Below are 24,601 nucleotides of genomic sequence, written 5' to 3'. Positions count from 1 at the left end.
ACAAAATCACCACCTACTAAATCACCAACTGTTTGCGCAGAGTAACAGAAAAAAATGAAGCTCAACTTATAAAAGCAGGAGGTGGCTTCCACTCTGCTTTACTACAGAATACACTCAGATAACAGAGCACCAGGTGGAGGTAAAAGACAAGTGGATGCTCAGATGTGGACAACGAGGACAGGTAAGTCCAGTTTCCAAATGATTTATGGGCCAGCTGTTCCAGCACGTCATTTCACCATCAACATCATATTTCTATCTGGAGTTAGGTTCTCCTGCGAAGGTGTTAGAGAGCCAGAAGGGAGACGACATGAAATATGAATGAGGACGAGATATATTCAGTTCTGTATTCACTGGATTCAGGCGGGATGAAAGCTGTCCTCATGGGAGTTTTGATGCTGCCCCCCCCCCCCCCCCCCCCCGCTCACTGGTGGATGCTGTTAGCTCATAATATTTGGGGGAGTGGAAGAAACATGTAAAATATTTTCATAATAATCCAAAAATCTATTTTTTTTTCTTTTATCTGGATGTTTTTCTGGATGTTTTTCTGGATGTTTTTCAGACTAATTCTCAGTCTCATCAGTTTTCATATGGAAGTGAACTAACGGCTGCTCCAGGGAGCTAAACAGTGAAATTAAACTATTTGTCATTTTGAGGGCCGTCTCACTTTTGGAGCCATATTTGGATTAAATTTAAGATAATTAAAAATCAGTGGAAGTAAAGAAAAATCTTCACATATTATTGCTTTATTAATGATTCTAATGAGAGTTTAGTTCTGTTTAATTTCACCAAATGTGTTTCTATTTGCTTCCGTTTGTTTGTAGAAGCTGAAACAAGGACAACTGGACGGGCGGTTCCACACTGGACATTTAACAGACATGGGAGTATCTGTGTCTTCTAACTGTACCTGGTCCTGGTCTCAGGATCGTCGTGAGTCGAGTGGCACATGGCGCTGAACTGGGAGACAAAGAAGTCGTAGCGGCGATGATAGGACGGCGTGTCCTCCTCGATGTTGGCAAACTTCACAAACTACAGAGAGCAAAAGAAGAACAAGGAAACGTTTAGTAGGTTGTCTTAGGGAGATGAACATCTCGTCTGCCCGACTCCAAGAAAAACCTTCTAACTGCTAACTAGATTTATTGGACTGAATCCAGCTGACTCTAGGACAATAGAAGGAAGACAAGGAAAGACTTTAGGACTCTACAGGAGACCAACTTTAGGACATTTAAGATTGGATCGGCCAATACTCAATATTAAAATAGGGGGGCAAAGAAACTCGGTCAGTACATGTCTAATAGATGGTGAGATAAAGCCTGAATGAGTCTGGTAACATCTGGATTTCATTATAACACCTCTGTACACAACTGTTTAGTCCTCCAACCAATCAGAGACATTTAGTCGTAAACTAATTCAGCTAATTCAATGTATGACAACCGTTACTCTCCTGTCCATCACCACATTAAGCCCCGCCCCAAACAATTTGATTGCCTTGTTTGGTTTTTGAGATGAATACTAGTCCATGTGTTGTTCAATCACATTCAGCAGCCTTACATCAGACGTCAGAGCAGCTCTGAAGCTTTGAACGGTTTGACTTTTCACCTCAACAACAACATTTCCAGTCACTCAAAGGCAGCGTCATATTCTTGCGTGGCGATGATCTGGAAGCGGCCGTGATAATGATGATAACTGCGAGAGAGCCGCCTCCTTTTCAGCCCAGCCTATAATTTCCTCCCTGCGATCCAGCGTCGAGTGTCCTCCAGAGAGGCCTCCATCTCTCCGCTCAGTCAGCTGTAGCTCGAGTGGCGTTTCTCACAACCCTATCATTGTCCACTGCAACAAATTGCCTCTGCACCGACAAAAAAATAAAAAAAGCCTAAAAGTTCTACCTGCCAATTTCCTCCCATTTTGTACCTAACCTCTCCTGAGGGCAATGGCTTAGATGGAGGGGGGTTTACTGGCAGCTGGTGCACATGATAGTGGCTTACCCTCAGTTACTGTACGGTATAATGCAGGAGAGCAGGAGAATCAGGAGGCAGCCAGTAATTATCCTGTTATGAGGTGGAAGAAGTCAATGCATTAGGATTGATTCTGTCTTAAAAGCAGTGCTTTTGGTAAGGCAGTAGTAAAAGACTTTCACATTGTTTCTGTAAGCGTCCTTCTGCTGCTCCATGTTGGTGTCCATTATGTCTTTTTGTTTTACAGGGTTTCCTCACATCAACTGCTTGCTTCAGGTCCTTCCACAACATTTCTATTGGATTAAGGTCAAGACTTTGACTTGGCCGTTCCTAAACATTCATCTTGTTCTTCTTTAACCGTTCTTTTGTAGAACCACTTGTGTTCTTGGTTCTCGTTGTCTTTGCTGCATGACCCAGTTTCTCTTCACATTCAGCTCATGGACAGATGTCCTGACATGTCTTCCTCTGCAGCTCTGACTTGAGGTGACTTGTCTGACCCTTTTCAGCTTGAAACAAAAAGCATCAAAGACAATGTGAGTGTATTTGTGGAGTTTCCTTTTTGCTTTAACTGAACAGAGAGGAGGAAAAGTGCTTCAAGTGAAGACGGTCTAATTCTGATCAGATGTTCCAACGTGTAAATAAAACTAAATAAAGAGGAGACAGGCGTCACGCCTCAACGACGCCTCGTGGCAAAGATGTCAGGATCCTCAACAAAGAGAAAATGATATAAACACCAGCGCGATCTGTTTGGCCTCCCTCAGGTGGTTTTAAGGAGCGCCGTCTGATTTTACCGTTCGCTGCATGATTACATAACAAGAGGCTAAAACCACTTCCTCAGGCAGCGCTGGGTATCACTACTGAATCATTTCAACATCAGTTCATTTAGAGATATCTCACTTTCTTCTTTGTTATGAAAGAGCTTCTCACAAAACTAATCTTGTTGTTGATTCCAGAGGTTTGTGTTGATATTTTCCATCTAGTTTCTCATCTTTCATGCGTCTTCCCTTTTGTCCAGCTCTTCTCTGTCGTGATACTTTTTAAGATCCATCGCCCTCTCAGAGTTTCAGGAGATTCTATCGTGCTCTGGATCTCGTCTTTCTCTCAAAACATTAAGCGAAAGATTTGCAACGAGGGATGGATGAATCGATATCGGATCTTTCAAATCAATCGGAAGTCGTAGTCTTGACCAGTGGAGAAGCACACAGTTTTGTAAATCTGTGCCGTGTGTTGAGTTTCTCTTGGCGACTGGAAGTGAGCGTTTAAATTGGGTTAAGTTTAGGACGAAGGCGGAGGGAGAACTTTCAGCTGAGAGATGTGGACGTTGTGGTGCATGTCAGGCTTTAACGTAGATCTGACGCTGAGGTATAACTCTTACATAGTTTATATTAAAACACTGAATCCTTTTGTTTTTAACCTGCAGAAATATGATCATTTAGACTCTTGTGACAAGCATGTCGTCAAACCTGAGGTACGTTTTTATTATTTATTTATTTTAAACATCTCTCCTCTTTGACAGGTGCGTGTTTGAAGTAGTAATTGGTGAACAACATGTCAAACACAGGAACGAAGCTCATGTCCTCGTGTGTCCACATGGAACCTGATGAAACGCAGGAAACTGGATCTAATTATCAGGATCGTGCTTTGGCATTTTATTTCCTATCACGAGCATTTCTGGGGCTGAGGAAGGAACCGAGGAACCGAGGAACCTATCAGGGAGTCAGACTGACAGGATGAGATGGAAGAGGCCAACTGACCGACTCAGACGTCTGGACGCTGCAGCCTGGAGCAGTTTATACCCGTCGGCATCTGTTCTTCCTGTTTCATACGGGATACTTCAGCAGCTTCCTCTCGTCTGCAGGTCTGGAGTCAGAAAGTGTTGCTGCTGCCTCCTGAGTCCTGACTCTGGTGAAGCTGATGAAGACCGTCATGTCCTCTCAGCTCTCGTCTGTTCTCCAGCTCTGACCTCCCTGCCTCCAGGACAAGTTCTTATTTATTCAACGTAAACCGCTTTGTCCAGTTTTTAATCTAAAATAGATCCAATTATTGTTCAGATTCAGATTAGATCTACTGGATGTACCATGAATGTTGATGAATGTGTTGTACTGGTGATATGTTCTGTTCAAGAGAGGAACCTTCTTCTCATCCTCTTCCTCTGTGTTCTCTTCATTCTTCTTCTTCTCCTGCTCCTTGTTTAGTCTATCATCCTTCTTGTTCTTTTTCTCCTCCTCAACATCCTCCTTTTTGTTCCTCTCATCCTCTTCCTCCTTGTCTTTCTTCATCTTCTCCCTCCTTCTTTATTTCAACCTTCATGTTCTCTTTATTCTTCCTTCTTCTCCTCCTCAGCCTGCACCCCATTCTTTTCTCCTTCTTTCTTATTCACCCTTCTTCTCTTCATCCTCCATCTCCATTCTTCTTCATTTTCTCATTCCTCCTTTTTTCTTATTCCTCCTTATTATCTCCTCCAACCTCCAACGGTTCTTCTTCTTCTCCTCTTTCCTCTTGCTCACTCTTCTTCTTCCTCCTGCCCACTCTTCTTCTTCTTCTTCCTCTTGCTCACTCTTCTTCTTCTTCTTCTACTAGTTGTATTCAGCGTCCGTGTTTAAATCCCTAATAATAATTATGTATAATACCATATGATGTAAATGTAGAGTGGTAGTATTTCTGTCCAGGCTCCTGCTGGTCTCAGGAGGTGGATGAAGTTAGTTTTAGTGGTTGTTAATAAATCACAGCTTTAATGCAGCGTCTGACTGTCGTAACAAATGTGGAAATAAAAATAACTAAAAGCCTGAAGGCAAAATAAATCAATCAAACTCTTTTTATTTTGTGTGTGATCCTGAAATAATAATTGGACACTAAAGTGGAGAAGGCAAACAAAGATTTGACTGTGGACCGTCTCCGTCCATCTGTGAACTAAAAGCGACGTGTGAAATCACAAGTGAAGAAGAGCGACAGATGGAATTTAATGAAGAGGAGACGGATCGCTGGTGGAGTTCACTCAGATGAAGATGTAGAGGAGGAAATAGAAGCAGACGACTGGTTTGGTTTTAAACTCAGATCCTATAAATGACTAGAAACAGCAGAGGAAGAGACGCTGCCAGGTTCCTGAGATAACCAGAGGGATAAATGTGGAAGCAGCGTTTACACTGAACCTCTCTCTGATTATTAGTATTTATTCATTAATAAAACCTCCTCACATCAGATCACATGTGGACATTCACCTCCTTCTCTTATCTTTCTTCTTCATCTGCTCCTCCTTCGTTTTCATCTCCTTCTTCTCCCCTCTACTCTGGGTTTTCTTTATATTATTCTATTCTCCTCTTCTTCCTTCTTCTCCCCCTCCTGCTTGTTTTTCATCTCATTCTTCTTCTCTTTATTCTCCTCTTCTACTCTAACCATCTTGTACTTTCGTATTCGCCCCTCCTCTCTTTTCTTCTTGTCCTTTCTCCTTCTTTACCTCCTCCTTCTACTTCGTCCTTTCTTCTTCTCCTCCTCATACGTTCTCGTTTTTTACTTCCTTCTTTTTCTCATCCTTTCTTCTTCTCCTCAGACTTTCTTCTTCTTCACCTCCTCCTTCTTTTTCAACTCCTCCTTCTTATTTACTTCCTTCTTTTTCTCATCCTTCTTCCCCTCATACTTTCTTTTTTACTTCCTCCTTCTTCTTCTTGTCCTTTCTCCTTCTTCTCATTGTTCTTCCTTCTTTACCTCCTCCTCCTCCTTTCTCCTTCTTTACCTCCTCCTTATTCTTCTCGTCTTCTTTACGTCCTCCTCCTCCTTCTCCTCCTCCTCCTCCTTTACTTCCTTCTTCTTGTCCTTTCTCCTCCTCCTTTCTCCTTCTTTACCTCCTCCTGAAGACATATTGTCTATTTGATTGATGACTTCTTTCTGTAATCTCACCTCTCAGTTCTTGTGAGACTGACATTATTAATACCATGTGTTGATGATGTAGGATGTAAAGTTTAAGGACTAATGACTATTAATGATCATCTGTGATGTTCCTCTGTGCTTCGTCTCCACTCAGAGCGTCTTTCAACCAAACAAACTCATTAAACTGAACGTTAGCTTCTTTTAGCTCGCCCACGACCTCAGACTGAAAGTAAACATTCAAAGCAGCGTCTCTGCTTCATTTTGACCTGAAGGCGGCCGGTACCAGGACCAGCTCCACTACCTGTCTCTGCAGCTGCTCTCCTTCTCTGTCAGACTCTAAATACCACACATAAATAATGCAAAGGCGTCTAAAACCTTCAGCTCGGTTTTCTGCTCACATGAACCGCCAACAATGGCAAGGACGACAGGCTCAGAATAGGAGGAGGAAGAAAAAAATCCTACTCTGAGTTCACCTTCAGACGACTGCGAGGGAGGAAGGGGCTGACATTTGGAGGCTAATAATAATTAGAGTCTTTCACCGTTTCCTCTGCCAGAAGTTAAACCAGTGATTTAACCACTAACATCAACCTCTGACGCATGACTTCAGTCTGCTCCGTGAAATTACACTCATACGTTTAGAGAAGAAAAGGACAAAATCTAGTCGACACACATGACAGCAAACTCAACATGTGAGAGTCTTTCCATCTTGTTCCAACATCTGGATCATGTCTCCAAGTCAACAAGCAGCTGTTGATGGTTCTGATCCAGCGGTAGGTAGAGATCCATTAGAGACAGCAGCTGGTACAATATTCTACTGACCACATGATGGCGCTGCTGATTTACAGACACACAAACTGAGATCAGATCTCAAGTGCTGGCTGGGGACGCATGTGGAGACACATTTAGATTAAGACCAGGTGGAGACACATGGACGTCTTACCGAGTTGGTTCCCAGGACCTGCAGGTCGGGCTCCCTGGACTCCAGCAGCTTGGCGACCATGTGGAGGAAACTCTCCACGAAGGGTTTGATGCTCTGAGAGTGACAGGCCATCAGCAGCTGGTCCAGAGCCTCCATGGCGATCACCACGTACCTGCACACAGGTGGACTTCCTCATCAGTTTCATATGGCTGTGATTTCTCAGAACAAGATTGAACAATGTAAATAGTTTGATCTGCCACATCGATAACAAACTCTCCAGATGTTCTACAAACTGTCCTCCACCCTCACATACATCTCGTCTTATTTGTCCCGACCTGGGCGCTGGAGATAACGAGAGACTTTTCATTTCTGCAGGTCATATCGTAGACGACAAGACGACTGGTTTTGGTTTCTTTCTATCGGCTACTGGAATTTATTCTTCTGGTGAGAAGGTGGATCTAGTCTAGTCTTTTAACTTAATATCCGTTTTAAATCTGAATGACTATGTGTAATATATATCGAATCGAGTCTGGAGCCTGAAAATCAGACATGAACCAATTCAGGAAGTGATGAGCGATACCCAGCACTTTATTTAAACTTCCTGTTGACTTATATGATGTGAATCTACATCAGCAGGAATCCTCGATCGGGAAGAATCCGACTTTGCCAAATCCCATCTCGACAGAAACCAAACGACGTTTAGTAACGACACACGGGCGACTGCAGATGGAAGAGTTGAGATCTTCTGGGAATATAAACCGCAGCCAATTAAAAGCAACTTCTGACATTATAATCACTGAGTCGACTGGTCTTTTAGAAACACATGAGGGACGTTTCTGTCTCGTTTTAATTACTGTCCAGGAGCAGACGTCACTTCAGTGAGTTTAATGGTTTCTTTGAGATCTTCCTTCATCGTTTTTTATTTTTAAATGTCACTTAACTTCATGTGAAGCATCATTACACGTCTATATCGGTCTTTTCTGAAACCGAGCGCTACTGAAGTGTGTTCTTTTCTTATTTCCACTTAGGAAATAAGAAAAGTTTGACCTTAGGACGCTTCATTTGGGTGAATATGTGACATGTAACGTCACGCTGGGTTAAGATACCGTCGGTTCTTTCCACCATGGATCATCTGAATTATTTTACACTCAAGAGAAAGTACAGATGCTCGAAGCTTATTTCTATGAACAGAGTGCGGTTAAAAAAAATAAAGCACAATTATGTGTTTTTACTCAGGAATAATGAACCTAAACCTGGACTCTAATTTGGCCTTGACATTAACCTCACTGATATGTAATATTGGCTCATTTTCCTGCACAAACAAACACACAGGTATAACATTTCTCTTTTTTGACGTTTTAAACTCACTGAAAGTTAAACACAGTTATTAAAACACATGAATGCAGAACAGACAGAGCCCAAAAATGTTTTACATAAATTAAAAAATAGGAAAAAGTAAAATGTGCACCGTATACCTGCTTTGAATGTACATTTAATGACACTGAAGCCACAATAAATAAAGTCTCTCTACGTCCACTTTGAGGGACGACTGGCTCTGCTCTGATAGGTGTACGTATCTGGGGCTGGAGGATATTTTGAGATTCTTATCTCGTGATTCTTGTGTCTGATCGACCGCTACAGGCGTTGCAGATCAAACTATTTAGGTGTAATATCAGCTGATATTGACTGGTGGCCGATCGATCAGAGAACCCTTAAGAGAAAGTATTGACTACCTCCGTCTGGTGCTACATGGTTTAACTGAAACTAGAAGGATTAAAGGCTGCTCACCCGTAACGGTGTCGCACCACATCTCTGCTCAGCCTCTCGGCGAGGTAGGCTCCGATCCTGTCCAGTTTCTCTGGAGCAGATACAGCGTAGAAGGTCAGCTTCTCCATGTCTGATTTACTGAGCCCATCCTGAGGGAAACACAACACAGTTCAACAAAACCAATGAAATCAGAACTGAAAACACGCGGTCACACCATGGTTGTTCAGTGGATTCATCAACATTAACATCAGCCAATGAGAGAGAGGCCTTTAGCTGCTTAGAAGTTCCCCTGGGTTCCTTTGGGACCTCTCAGACTATTATGGAGTGATCTTTGTTGGTGGACCACTCCTGTGGAGGGGAACAGTCGTCTTCAATTTGTCTGACTGTGGATTATTCGTGGGTTCCAAACTCTTTAGAGATGGTTCTGGAACCTTTTCCAGCCTGATGAGCAACACCAACTCTTTCTCTGAGCTCCTCAGAAAGCTCCTTTGTCCACAAACATGTGTTGTGAAGATCAGACTGAGACAAATCCCTGATTTATTGAAACTAAACCAGGAACTGAACCACACCTGAGTCTCATTACATTGATGGAAACACTTCTGAACACATGGACTCTGATTTAATCCTAGAGGAGCACCTCTCTGATATGTAATATTGGATCATTTTACCCTGAATAAATAAATACACAAGTATAATATTTTATTGTCTACTTTCAGGACTGATCAGCAGTTACCGGAAACATTTACAGATCACAGCAGATACAGAAAACAAGGGTTCACTTACTATAAAAACTCAAAGATATGAACAAATTATAATTTTTTTCTTGATTAAACAAATGCACAAGTATAATATCTCTGTTTCACATGTTTAATTGGGTTCTTTTTCGACTTTCCAGAATACTTTTGAATAATTTTTATGCAGAAATGTAGAAAATTCTACTTGATAACTGAAAAAGTTGTGAACATCTTTGACTTGGCTCCTCTGGTAAAAGAACTGGCGCAAAATTATAAAATATTCAAAACACAAGTGAAACAGCTGTGAATGGAAACAACATACTTAAATTCTTCTGACAACTAATGAGAACAGTTCATGCAGTTCCACGAATCAAGACGTCTCTCCACGAGAATGGAGAAAAAAAAAAGTTTATTTAAAATCAGCTGCCATTTTGGAAACTTAGAAAGTCAATGTAGTGATAACAGACAACAGACATAAACAAATATATTCCTGCCGGGCGTCATCCATAAAGAGGAGGGAGTTAATCTGTGATTGGCTGTCCCCAGAGTGTTTCCAGCTCCTCAGGCTTTCAGCAAGTGATAATTAATTTGACAAGGTCTTAACCATTCAAGCGTTCTGATTTCCCACTGCACCCGTTTGCTTAAACTAAAGGTGCTTGATAAGATGCGGCGGGACGACGAGGAAAGAAACATTCTATAAAAATCAGTCCCCGGTGAACGGCACCAACCACAAACAGGTTAAGTGTTTTAATTAACTAAGGTCGAGGAATCAAACGGGTGATAATAACTGGTTATCAAAGCTGTGTCACATTTAAAAGACGGTGGTCGGCCAATTATTTCACCGTGGTGACGGAGGAGCTCTCTGGTGGTCTCCACGCTGTGATAAGGACCAGGCACTAAACAGAGAGTTGATTCACCACTAAAGGACCAGACACAGTGAACACTGACTGGGACTGACTCATTCTTATCTCCTGTTTGTCCTGCAGTGTCAAAACATGAATACAACTCACACAAGCTGGACACTAAACAAAAAGGGATTATCGTGTTTTATCTTAATTAAAATGTTCTAAACTTGTTCCACCATTGGGACTGCTGCCATGCTGACGGTTGCTCAGTCACGTTGTACGTTAGCTGCTTTGGCTAAATGCTACTGACTCACTGACATCCTCACGAGCTTCCCTAGAGGGGCTCTAAAAGACTATGACTAAAAACATTAGGGTTCATCCTCTGGGGACCATGATTGATGTACTAATATGGATGTAGTTGTCCGTATTAAAGTTTAAACCATAAATTCCAGTAGTGGTGGCTACACTGGTGGCTCTAAAGATTAGAGTATGACTAAAAACATAAGAGTTTATCCTCTGGGGAACAAAATAATTATAATCACTGAGTAAACATGTGTTCTATCTCTATCTAAAAAATTAGCTTTATACTCAAATGGCAGCAACTGTCCAGCTTTGAGTCATGTAGAGGAAACTTTACCAACCTAGTACCAGGGTGCACGGAGTAGGAAACTGAATACGAGGAGATAAAGAATCCAGCAACAAACTGAAGGTGTGATATGCTTCAGGTACTCACTTTGGGATCCTCAGGGAAGATGTTGTCCACCAGGCGTTTGTACCTCGGCCTCAGCGGCCCACAGCAGCCACAAACCCCTGCAAGAAAAAAAAAAAACAAAGACCTTCAGACCTTCAGACCTCCTGACGTTGTGTAATTAGCTGCACTCATGAGGTCTGACCATCTCCAAGGAAAATATTTACAACAGATGCAGGACTCAGAAAGACTATAAACAGAATCTGTAACCGTTTCAAGAGTCCAACATCGAGTATCATTGTAGAGTTACCACCTCGCAGTTGTACGTATCCGTCAACCATTCAAGCAGTAATCTTCTAAACATCATGTGGACAAGCCAGAAGACTACTGGGACAATGTTTAGTGGACAGATGAGACCAAAGTAGAATAGTTTGGTTTAAATGAGATGAACCAACACTGCATCATTCCAGCATCAGAACCTCATCCCTCCATCAAACATGGGGGTGCTAATGTCCTGGTTTGGGCCTGTTCTCCGGCTCTGTATATCCTCCATATAACTCCCCAGCTGCAGTAAAGTGGCTAAAAATCACTTCAATCTGATGAATCAATGAGAACCTGGCAGGACAAACATATTCATGTTTTCCTCCTGAGACTCGTGTGGAGGTGTGGGAGCGGCTGAGACAATCCAGACTCACTCTGTATTCAACAACAGGCTGTGATAGGTCGCCTCCTATTGACCGCCATGAATTAGTATGACCAGCAGCAGCCCTCGGGTCAATAACAAGTGATAAGTCATCAGAGTCGGCCGTGTGGGGTGAATAAGTTAAAGTCACGCTGAGGAAAGATGGCGGCGGACTCCAGAGAGGACAGGTCTGACTGTGGTGTGTTCACTGACATTTGGAGAAATCGTCGTGTTCTCGTGAAAATCAATATGAGATTAGTGTTTTGAAATGGTTTCGTCTTCAAAGTCGATACATTCTGTCTAAATAGTTGATTTTAGTGTTTGCCTTTGTCCTCAAGACACAATCTACCCCTCCATCCATCCATCCATATCTTTATATCTATCATCCATCCATCCATATGATGAGTAAAAGTCAAATTTACAGATCACCGTTCCAACAAAACATCTTACTCACTAATTTTATTTATTTTTGGCAAAAAAAAATAAATAAATAAATCCTCCAGCCTCCTGCAGCCAACATGAACTCTGATGTATCACCACGGCATCTAAAAATCTCAGCAGAGATTAGTGAACGTTTCTTCCTGATCAGCGACTTTGAGCACATTGTTGTTGTTGTTGATGTTGTTGGTGGTGAAACTGAAAGGTCACTGCAGCGTTCAGCTTCTCTGACAGACGATCGATGGCCGAAGCCATTTAACAACGGACACCGGACTACATCCAACACAACGCAAACATCTCCAAAGAAACAGAAACCCATACACGGCACAGGAAAGCAGAAGAAACGAACCGGGAGATTTTAAGAAAGAAAGATTGAAGAGTTTTCAAAAATACTGGAAGCTTTTATTTATTAGGGTTGGGGCATACGGAACAAATTTCATCTATTATAAATATAGAACTACACAACTTTACTTAAATGAGAATTAGATTTAATGACTTTACAGCCTCTAACAAACACTGGGTCACCGCCCAAAAACAAAACTGTATCATCTGCAAAGAAAATATATAATTATTTAAACAGTTTTGATTTAGTACTGAATCAGAACCAGAGACGTCTCCAACATAAACAATTTGCAATAATTCATGCAACAGATTGTTTCTTACAAATCTTTCCATTATTGAAGCATTTTAAGGAATAAAAAGACACATTAATATTATATCATCAGCTTCAACAGCTTCTGTGTACATAGCTACCCACGCCACCATTTTTCCTCCCTGCCCTCGTCACAATTAATTTAAAGAAGGCCGAGGACCTCATTTCCCAGGAGCCCCTGCTCAGACAGCATCCTTCACGCTACATAAAGACCCCTCAGGTGACACGAGGTCGCCTTAACACCTCTTGAGTTTATTCCTCAGCCTGACGGCGGCCCCCCAGGAGGCCGAGGGCTTGACTGGCTTCATTACGGCTCGTATCAACAGCCCGTTGCCAAGGCAACCGTTTAGGCGTTCATTAAGGATCCTGTAATTACCTGCCACTTTATCGCAGCAGCACGAGTGTGACCTGTCGGCTTTAAACACTCAGTACGAAATGAAACCTGATCACTGGGACTTTATATAGCAACAAAAATGACTGCTGTTGCTCTTCCATCCATCACTGCATCAAGCCCCGCCCCCAAAACGATCTGATTGGCCCGGCAGATCTCTACAGGGAGCAGAATCAGTTCTCCAGATTAACTTTCCACCACAAAACATGTGTAGGCGTGGGAAGTTCCTCTGGTTTCCAGGTGATATAAAAATAGTTCACACAGACTGCTGCATTATTAAAATGCTTATTTTTACCCACTAACACGTTTCCAGTGACTAGAGACAAATATTTATCTTTTCTTATCACAACCACAGGCTGGAGTCTAGATGCTTTGCGTGCCCACCATCCACCCCGACCACCTCCTGCTTGCTATTTTCAGCAGCCGTTAGTTTTTAAACTTTACTTCTGCTGTAACGTCTTTACGTGGACGTCTATGAGGATTGACTCGCTGTTGGGACCTCTAGTGGACATTAGAGGAACTGCAGGTTTCAGTACTTCTGTGTTGGCTTCATTTTTCAGCCATGGATGTTGCTGCACACGTCACTGCACACATTTAAACAGGAGGATGCTTGGCGGACATTTTAATTCAAAATAATTCCTGCTCAGATTAGAATCAACAAATCAATACACGTCCAACCAGTTCAAGATCTCCACCGCTCACTCGTGACGTACACGACGTCAAAGATTCATCGACCGCTGGAAAACACTCTAAGCTCTTTTACACTAACACAGGCTAATGTTTCATGTAATGATCCTGCGTCTAGATTTCACAGTTCAAAATAGGACGAGGGGACGTTCACAGGAAGAAACTGAAATGTGAGACGGGACAACAGCGAGCACACCGGGGCCACTGATGCACAGAGTTCAGACACAATAATCTAATCTGCGCCACCTACAGGAAATATGAGTAACTGGCTCCAGTAGTTTGGATCAGTCCTGACCTTAATCCAATAGAAATGTTGTGGAAGGACCTGAAGCAAGCAGTTGATGTGAGGAAACCCACCAACATCTCAGAACTGAAGTGGTTCTGTAATATTGGCGCATTTTCTTGAATATATCTGTTTCATTTGTTCAATTGGGTTCTCCTCATCTTAAGTCTGCTGATGCTTGAAGACATTTCTATGCAGAAATGCAGAAAATTCTGAAGGATGCAAAAACTTTTAACTGTAAGCAATGAGATTTGATATTAAGAACGATGAACTATGCTCTCTCTACCAAAACATTACAGATTCAGAAACACGGCGCTATAAAAGACGATGAGCTCGATCTACAAATTCCACTGGCGATCATTAAACTCTGCTGTTCGTTCCTAAGAATACAGGCTGTGTTTGTTGGGAATCTGAGGAAGTCTCTATGGAAATCAATTGAGAGCACACAGACCAACTCCTGTCTAAACAAAGCTGCTATTGATCAGCAGATGACCTCTCGCACTAATATCCTTCACCAACTGATCCTCCTCTCACCGTCTGTGCATCACAGGAGACGCTTTCTAAAGTCACCAAACATGGAAAAACGTCAACGTAAAAAAGATTTAAATCGATCACGCTACGAGGTTAATATCATTCAGAGAACTTCAAAGCCAGCGTCTCTTCCAGCCCGAGCTCATTTCTTATAGTTTGAGCTTGAAAGGAAACACGTGAGGCAGTGTTTCAGTTTGTTTTGCACCGTTTAAGAAAGTGAAAATCTTGGCTTCCTGCAGGTATTTGTTGGGAGAGAGGAGGTGGATTCTGGCAGGAGAGTATCAGGAGGTTGTATTGTTATTATTGGCTCTAAGTGTTTTGGGAATCAATCCAAACTAACTTCTTTTTTCTGTCACTGTAGATATTTTATGCACACTGGAGGAAGTGCAGAGTCTCTGTGAGAAGACACTGAAAATGGAGTGAAAACACCTGGAAGCCTGCAGCTCCTCTTCCTCCTCCTGTGCGGGGCGTTCAGGGACAGCAGATGGATCGGCCCCAGGACAGAGCTGCAGAGACGAGCTATGACGGCTTTCTATTTACATCCTCATTATTCTGCCTCTGATCCGCCGTCCACCAACACTCAGGGTGATAATTGTTTCTGTGACGGAGGCTCTGTGTGTAAACTAAATATCACCAGCTACGTTAATCACTGATAATATTTCTGATCTGAGATGAACTGTTCTGAAACTTTACCGACAAAGTGAAAAACTTAACACGGAAGAAGAAAGAAACGAAGAAGTGGACCAGGAGGGAGACAAAGAGGACGAAGGAAGATGACACAAAAGGAGACAATGTTGAAGTCAAAGAAGATAAGGAAGGTGATGAAGACGATGAAGAAGACAACCAATGAGGAAGACAAATGACAAACAATAAAGAAGAGGAAAAAAGATGAAGGAGATGAAGAACAAAGACGGAAGAAGGAGGCGACAAAGTAGATGGAGACAACCAAGAAGACTAAGAAGATGAAGACGGCAAAGACGAGGAACAAAGACAACGAAGGAGGAGACAATGACAACAGAGGAGGACATGACAAAGACGGTGGAGATGAGGACAACGAAGACGAAAAAAGATGACAAAGTAGGAGTGGACGTAGGATGTTGACAACAAAGTAGAAGAAGAAGGAGACAAAGAACTGAAGAAGCTGCTTTGTCCAGTTGTTTCCGGTTGTTTTTTTGTTTTTCTTCCTGTTTTATTAACTATAACGTTAATTATAGTTAATAAAACGTTGATCAATTATATAGAAAACCTTAGTAACAGTTGACTGTAAATAAAAATGGTTTTAACTCCTGGACCGTTCCTCCAGTTTGGATGTGAACACCCTCAAATTAAAGCTGAGAGTCCGCTCTTCGTTCCCAGATTTTATTATATAACTGTGCTAAAACAACACATATTGTGCCAGTGTCCAAAAATAAGTGGACCCATCAGTGTGTGTTCATTAGAAGACAGTTAATGAATTCTTTAAATTAGAGACGCGATGTTCTAGTGGTAACTTTGGAACTTCAAGGAGTAGGTGGACGTGTCCTACACCAAGTCCTGTTGAGTTTTGGTTCAATTACTCAATTTATTTTAGATGTGATTGACATTTATCAAGGAAAGTCTCTGTAAATTAAAGATTCGCTTGTTTTCTGACCACATGAAGGTTTAATAAAAGTACTAACTGACTGCATTCAGGCCTGGTCAGCTCGTTGGTTTGCACCGAGGCACCAGTGGCAGATAAATGAACGACAAGCAGCAGCTCCAGATGACATTAAAACCCATTCTGGGTGAGAGCATCATGGCTTCAATACGGCAATCGAGGCGATGCATCAATTCAAAGCGTGCGGCTATAGATCTGCAGAGAAGGCTGCATAATCACAGCAGCTGAGAGGGCCTCTGATGGCGAGATTGTGGTGGTCGCACGGACTGATGAATTACACCTGAACACGACAAACTCAGCTGGCCGAGAGGAGGCCATTACAGAGGATCAGATCCATCATCCCGCCGCCACGTAACACGGAGGCGGGAGAAATTAATAAAAATGCAAGCGTTGACGTCACCGCCTGCGTTCATGAGAGATATGATTGGAAATACGCAGCAAAAGACGAGTGTTTTCACAGGAATATGATTAAATCTTCTGTATTTTTGTCTCCTGAACGCCTTCTTAACAAGTGTTTTCATCAGAGTTGCATGTGGGGTACAGATTTTTTCATCATGCAGCCGACTGCCGTGCACCTGAGCAGAGTACTAACACAATCTTTATTTTTTATCGATTCCCACAGAGGAGACCTGGACGGCCACCGAACAAACCCTGAATAAACAGAGCGAGTGGAAAAGTACTGAGAAACCAACACACCCTGAAAACCAAAGCAGAGGGGTAGAACATAAGATTCACATGGAACTGTGTTTACTTGATAGGCTGGTTTATGTCAGCGCTGTGAATCTGAGATGTATTCTTGGAGAGGGAAACTTCATTCTTAATTCATCAGTCAATAGTCTCTGTGACACAAATAAAACGTCTTAAACTGTGGACAGATGTTTTTTTAAATACAGAAGAAAATGTACAAATACACTTGAGCAGCTACTGGTGATGACGGTCGGACATTTCCTGGTGTCGGGCCATCTGTGAGTGTCGGTAACCCTAGCTTTGGCTGTGCATCGTTGGCACTAGCCGGACTTTGACATATTCGTCTCATCTGAACATTAAAATCTACAAATATTTCCTCAACAACATGATGATCTAGAGAGAATGAACTGTAGACCAACTGATCAGCATGATTCAGGAGAGGCCAGCTCTGTACAACGGCTTCTAGCTCTTCCTAGCCTCCCAGCTAATAGTGGCTCTTTCTAGCCTAGCTTCCTAGCCTCCCAGCTAACAGTAGCTCTTCCTAGCCTAGCTTCCTAGCCTCCCAGCTAACAGTAGCTCTCAAGGAATCATGCAGATGAAGAAGAAGTGATCTCAGGCTTGGCTGCGTTTCACTAAACCAGATGAAACTGATGCCGTTTGCAAACAGCGTACGTCTGCGATTTCATGCACCGTTTCCTGTTGATTGGCGAAATCAGCAAAAAGTTGTACACGTCTCGCTCAACCTAAATAATGTGGTGGTGGTGTTGAGGTGAGAGTGAAACGTGTCTTTTTAGTCCCCTCACATCAGCGATGCTAAACCACATAGAACAACTTTTTTATTTTCCCCCCCACACAGGAATTAATACGAGAATCTTTAACAAATCGTACTGATCAGCAGAATTGGTAAAGACGTTGATATTGTCAAAATCGCAGCAATTCTCATCCTTAGTCCGGGCCATTAAATCTAATACTCATACTAATGAAATAATGAAATTATTACATTTTACTGCAGAGTCTATTTTTTATTCCAGAAAAGAAGCAAAAGTTCTCATTAAATGCTGATGAAATAAAGATAGTTTCCATCTCAAGGTACAACGCCCAACACAAATGAATCGCTGCAACACAAATCAGACACGACACGCAACACTTCACCTGCATAAAATCCATCCGTGTACGACTTGAATCTGTAAATATCTCATCAGTGAACGAGTGAAAAGGAAGACGGATGCGTCTGAGATGTTCACTGACAGCATTTAAAAACAAACTGTGTCTTATTTTCACTGATTTGCAGAAAACACTCGAGGTTTTGATGAATTTCATTTTACTTTGGCAACTGTTGACGCCAAACATTAACCCCAACAAAGACCCTTAAAGTCGGCTGGTTTGTGTCTAATTGGTACATATATTTGAGATTAAAATGTTTTATTCAACAGATTCATCACTATTTGTCCCTCTCTCTTAATTTAATAATGTGGTTCTCACTTTGAAACGCTTCTGTTCCAAACCCGCTGCAGAACAAACATCTTAAAATGTTGTCCGACCTACCGGAGCAGAGCAGGCCTCGTCTGTTTGAGGCTCGGCCGTAGTTGAAGGCTCCGTCGGCCTCCGTTCGAGGCACCTGCCTGTACCTCCTCAGGATGCCCCTTCTCACATAGACACAAAAAGACGGCATGGTCCAGCCGTGGCTTTAGTTTTAACTCCAAGCTGTGGTCAAAAAGGTACAACTGGCTCTTCTCAAAGTAAATCCACCAAAACCTAAGTGAGAAGTTTCTCGTTTCCACCAACAAACAGCCGCGACAACAAAAGCACAAACTCCCAGCTTCAGGTTTTTACGGACTCTTCACGACTATGACGGGCAAACGAGTCGAGCCAATGGGCCTCGAGCTGCACGTCTATCATCACCTGGGATTACCCCACTTTTCTGACAGAGAAGACGAGACGCCACCGGGTCTAATGCTGGCCTGTCCACGGCGGCGGCTCGGGTTACCGGCCTCTGTGTTCACAGGAAAACGTGATCCAACACAGAGATGGAGGCAAACCCTGCAAACAAGAGCCTCCAAGTTCCTCTGACTTCATGCCCATAATAATCTGACAGCGAGCAAAGAAATCCCAGTCAAAATGATGTTCAACCAAAAGAAAGTTTGCTGTAAATGTTGATTTTATGTGTAAACGGGTAAAACAGGATAAAAGGATGAAAGCAGAGATACGCAAAAAAGTGGGTCAGCCTTGAAAGGATGAATCTGAAACTGTGCATGATGCCTTTTCAGAACTTGTCCAAGTGCTGCAGAAAAGAAATAAAACAGTTGATGAAAGACGTCTTAATCTGCAGCAACAGCAAAGCAAGTGGGACTGGATCCCATAACATCAGGAGTCAAAGACATTTCAACAGAAGTCTGCACACATCTTGAAGCATTAACACCCAAAAAAGAAAGAAAAGTAAAAGTGGGAAGAAGGAAACAGAACCAAAGTCATGTACTGAGGAGCCTGGTTTCCATTTAAATGATTTAAACTAAAGTTCTGATGCAGTTGAATGATTTCAAGAAAGTAACTGTTCATGTGCATCTTCCACTCACTACACTCATCCAGAGTAAAACTCAACTCAGCTGAATCAGGTTTCAGCCAAGTTGGATCTTTTGTTGTTGGGTCTGACATAAACCAAAACCACATGTCTGTAGCATCAAGACGACTTCTTCTGTTTTAGTGGCAGCTAGCAGCTAGCAGCTAGCGTCAAAGCTGCTGAAAATCAAAGAAGAAGAAGAAGATGTCTCCTGTGTGGCAGTACTTGATCAGTACCTAGTGTAATGTGGATGTGTGGTGAGGTGGTAGTAGTTGATCATCTAAACAGAATCCATGGAGTCCACTCAGTCAAAGGCTGCACCCAAACAACAACAACAAACACTGAACGTTTAAAAGAAGAGAAAAGTTTCCTGGAGACAGCGTCAAGGAGAAACATCTTAATCCAGAGGGGGTTAGGGAGTTTATGGCAGCGTTGGATGACCAGAACATTTCTGGAGTAGAGAACACAAGGTACCAGCTACCCTCTCCACACTACATTAACTTTGACTGAAAGATTTATTGGACTGAATCCAGTCCACTCTAGGAGAAGACAAGGAAGACAAGGACAGACTTTAGGAAGCTACAGGAGACCAACTCTAGGAGAAGACAAGGAAGACAAGGACAGACTTTAGGAAGCTACAGGAGACCAACTCTAGGAGAAGACAGGGAAGACAAGGACAGACTTTAGGACGCTACAGGAGACCAACTCTAGGAGAAGACAGGGAAGACAAGGACAGACTTTAGGAAGCTACAGGAGACCAACTCTAGGAGAAGACAGGGAAGACAAGGACAGACTTTAGGACGCTACAGGAGACCAACTCTAGGAGAAGATAAGGAAGACAAGGACAGACTTTAGGAAGCTACAGGAGACCAACTCTAGGAGAAGACAAGGAAGACAAGGACAGACTTTAGGAAGCTACAGGAGACCAACTCTAGGACATTTAGGATCAGATCAGGACTTGGATTGACTGAAACTGTACAAACTGATCTTTCAGATATGGTGAGAACGTCTGACAGAAGGTGTCTGTAGTTGCTGAGCGACTCTAATCATGTTTAAAACTCATCACATTTATATGTCAGCTGCAACCAAACTCTTCGGAATCAAAACTCAGCCTCCAGCTTTAATCCTCCAACTCTCCCAGAGGTCAAATAGAGTCAACGCACAACTTTGTGTTCTGCATTAAGAGCAGGAGGTGATAAGATGATTGCCCTTCTGCAGATACTTGAGCTGCAACATGAGAATTTACTCTCTAAATGCTGCCAGTTAATTCTGACCCGCCGGGGCATCTTTAAACCTCTTCCATCTTGTCTCCAGTCGTAAGTATCCACAGTAAATCTCACCTCCAGCGGCGCCGTGTCCTTTAATCTACACCTAAAGCGTCTGTAGGCCGCGTAATCTACAAGATTAAAGAACGCCCTCACCCCCGCTGATTAATTCCCTGGCCCCTTTGACAAGCAGATGAAAGCCACAACGCTCTGCACGCTGTCAATCACTCGTCTGACAACTTCATTCTCGCCGCGCCCTTGTTCAGTTTGTTCACGTTGTTAACGCGCCCTTGTGCGGCTGTCGTCCTTGGAGATGGCCAAACATTAATAAATGAAGTGGCGTCTGTAGAGTCATGACATAGAAGTTTGATTTGGACGAGCTGCGAGCGAGGCCTGGCGGAGAGTGACGGGCAGAACATTTGGGGAAGTGTTGAGAAAAAAGCAGACGGTGACAGATTTAAAGATCTAAAGGTCTTTTATTGGGTCCATGAAGACATCAAACTAAAGCTGTTCTAATGAAGTGGCTTATTGACCAAGTATATTATGTTAAGTCAAATCAAATCAATCAATCAGCCTGGAGTAGCAGGAGCATAATCAGTTCCCAACAGAGAGTCTCCAGACCAGATTCTAGGCTAGAGCGCATTTTAACTAAATCAGCAGTAAAATAGTAAATGTGAATTATTGTCAATAACGATTTGATTGGCCCGACAGATCTTTGCTGGATCATAACCAGCTCTGAACAGAGAGACTGCAGACCAACTTCCCTCTGTGTGGAGCTAGATTCTAGGCTAGAGGCCATTTTAATGATATTAGCAGTACAATAGCAACAGATCCATATTTTCTGCATTTTCCACACAGGTCACGTCCTTTATGTCTTTATCTGAGTCACATTCATCATTTAGGAGGAGAATTTAACCAGATTAATGTTCCTAATCTGTGCTTTTGAAATTCTCCTGCAAGCAGCTTCAAGATTATCCTAGTGTGTTTTGAAGTCATAAATATTTAAGTGAAATATTCATATGAGTGTTTTATAGCTACACAGATTCATGTTCTCTTTAAACATATGACTAAATAACATCTTGTTTTTAGTCTTAGTCTGGTGCTTCTCTTGTTTAACAGCGCAGTAAGATGCAAAATAGAACTGATAGCTTTTTAATATTTCCTTACATTAGCCTATGTTTGTCAGACCAGAATATGAATCTGTTCATGGCATTCAGGCTTGAAAACAATGACCCTGTAACTTTCCAGCTCTACATACTGGACACTATCAGCCGTTTGGGCAAAAACTGAGAAAACTCAGTCAAAGCATCGTAACCTGTGTGAGCAGCACTCATGTCTGATTCTGCAGAGCCTTTAACCTAAAACAAAGAACACAGACTGATGTTCTCAGTGATCTATCTCTGGTTCAGTTGTCAGGAACACAAAGCATCAGTAAATATGAGGAACCACAGGAAGCCTCCTCATCCTGATCCACAGCTGCGAGTTTGTTTGTCCGTTGTATAAAATGTCGTCACACACACTGATGTTTATGCGTTTTTGCAAATGTCCAAAGTGTTTGCTTGCTTTGAACGCGGCGGCGGCGGCTCTGAATGGCTGGTGGGCTCATTGACTTGCATTACCACGTTTCTGCTTTTGAACCTTGAAGGGCACATGCACAAAAACAGATGATGACCCATAAATTTACAGCCTCCCCGTTGCTCTGCTGCGGTCCCGGCCAGACGGATATCTAAATTTATGCTGCTTAAAAATCTGTTTTTGTTCTCTCTCTCTGTGGCCTGCAGTTCTGGACGGGTCCAGCGGTCTATCGGCGGGATTATCAGACCGCCGGACACGAGGCTTCTCAAGGTCTCTTTCATGCTTGTTATTTATCATCATAGCATGCATGCTCCTCTGCAGCATTGTGTTAATGTTGGTAGCTACAGACAGATATTCTTACCTGCTTTATTTATGAAACATTCTCACCAAAATATTAATATTTGTCAAATTTATTTTTAATCTTCTTCGCTATAAGGAGGTAGTTTTTGCTTTACGACATTTAACTTGGGACCCAGGACTCGTTGTGTGTTCTACCAAAGGAATGAGGACAAATGTGTCCCACGGCCAATGACAACACAATGACTCAGAAGAAAAAACACTTACAATCAGCAACTAAAGCGTCTTTTTTTTGCACAAGTTTAATTTAGGAATATTATTAAAGGACTAAAGCAGCACACGTCTAGGAAGTCTGAATGAGCAGCGTTCAATATTAATTTGACCTTTTCTGAATCTGCAGAAGGAAGCAGCTTAAATGCCACAGGGACCGTCTGTTTAGGCCAATTCTTTTTGTGGTAACGGGGCGATGCGACGCTAATGAGTCAGCGTGTCTGATGGAGCGCCGATATAACATTTCCATTCCATCTGGGCTGATCAATGCCACCAGATCCAGGGTTTTTCTAAGTTACTGCTAAACCAAAAAAGAAATGGTACTGAAGCTCTGGTTTCACAGCATCAGATACAAACGCAGAATACAACGTAAGACCTCGATCTGTGTGAGATCAGCATTTGACATAACAGAACATTTGAAGTTTGTGTCTTACTGGTTTTTGTGTTCAGTTTTCTGGAACTGACCTTAATCCAATAGAAATGTTGTGGAAGGACCTGAAGCAAGCAGTTGATGTGAGGAAACCCACCAACATCTCAGAACTGAAGTGGTTCTGTTCTGAGGAATGGGCTAAAATTCCTCCAACAAACTAAACGTTTCCGGTAACTGCTGGTCAGTCGTCAACAGGACTGATCAGCAGTTACCCGCAAATACTTTTTAAAGCAGCAATGTATATATATAAAAACAGACATTGGACAATTCAAGTCATTCAAGTCCAGTTGCCTTTGTTTTAGCTTTGATTTTAGATAAATGTGCTCTATCCACCTGTTAGAATAACAAATGCCATACTCCTCTGGCTACGTGACTAGTACTCTTTGGAAACTCACATTCTGGATTGAGTGCATTCAAACTTGTCTTATTAAAGAGCTGCTAAACTGAAACAGACCTCAAATGGGAAAAAACTTGTTTAAATGTTTATATTTGACATGATAACGAAGCATTTCTCCCTCGGGAGGAGGTCCATGGCTCCCATTCTTTCTATCATCTTTATTATCTGCTTCACATTTCCGTCTTGTATTCGTTTCCATTTTTATCCTTTTTGTATATTTGTGGAGTTCATTTTCATTACTTTTTATCTGTCCTTTGACTGGTTTGGTCTAACACCTCCTGATTATTGTGTGGTTTATGCAAAGCGCATTAAATTGCTTTCATTTATCAATTGTGCAGCATATAGATTAGCTTTGCCTTTTGTAATTGCTTTTTTTTCCAGCCACCCATTATTTTCCACCCTTATTGCAAAGCTGGAAAATGGAGGAAATGTTTCTCATTTATGTTTACCTTTTTTATTTTTGCCTGTTGTGTGAGACTGTAGAGATAATCTGGATGTGCAGAAACAAACCTGAAGTGACCTACGTCCAGGATGTCAACAAAATCTTAGCTTCCTTTACTACTTACATACTTTAGTGCAAGTTAAGATACATCTGTACAGCCGAGTAGCCCCGGGTATCACTACTGATTTCCTGAATCAACTCGATTTGGATTTACAAGGTCCTGATTTGGTTAAAGTCAGTACAGACTCGTTTAGAGATATTTCAGTTTTTAAACTATTTTACTTCAAACTAAAACTGAGTTTTGCAGAATTTTCACAATATTTTCCCTCTAATTTCAGCTTTCAGGTCTGATAGTGCACTCAGAGGTGGAGCTAATGTCGTTGCATTGTCTCGTGAGCGTTTGTGTGCAAAACCAATCATGTAGCGAGGTTTCTAACGAGAAGATGCAGCAAATGGTTCGTATTTTTAAAAGAATGAACAGAGGATTTTATGAATTGATGTCGTATCTTTCAAATGAAAATCATTTTTAATCATAAAATATATATTTTGTTTTTTAAACCCAGGCCTGTAGACAAATACTGAAATGCAATGCAAGTAGCAACAACAGCAAGG

General features: G+C 42.1%; 1 protein-coding gene across 1 annotated transcript in view; it reads right to left on the bottom strand.

Annotated features, from left to right (window-relative positions):
• efr3a (EFR3 homolog A) overlaps positions 1–24,601 on the bottom strand; it is an 85,997-nt gene that overhangs the window by 42,885 nt on the left and 18,511 nt on the right. Inside the window, exons 3-6 of the mRNA XM_084546561.1 lie at positions 10,815–10,891; positions 8,524–8,651; positions 6,757–6,907; positions 905–1,026 (exon numbers count right to left, since the gene is read on the bottom strand). Coding sequence (XP_084402687.1) covers positions 905–1,026; positions 6,757–6,907; positions 8,524–8,651; positions 10,815–10,891 — 478 coding nt within the window. The remainder of the gene's footprint in view (positions 1–904; positions 1,027–6,756; positions 6,908–8,523; positions 8,652–10,814; positions 10,892–24,601) is intronic.

The sequence above is a fragment of the Chelon labrosus genome, assembly GCF_963514085.1.
Source record: "Chelon labrosus genome assembly, chromosome: 6".
Taxonomy (NCBI): Eukaryota; Metazoa; Chordata; class Actinopteri; order Mugiliformes; family Mugilidae; genus Chelon; species Chelon labrosus.
The sequence above is the reverse complement of the archived record's forward strand: the minus strand, read 5'-3'. Positions and strand labels throughout refer to the sequence as shown.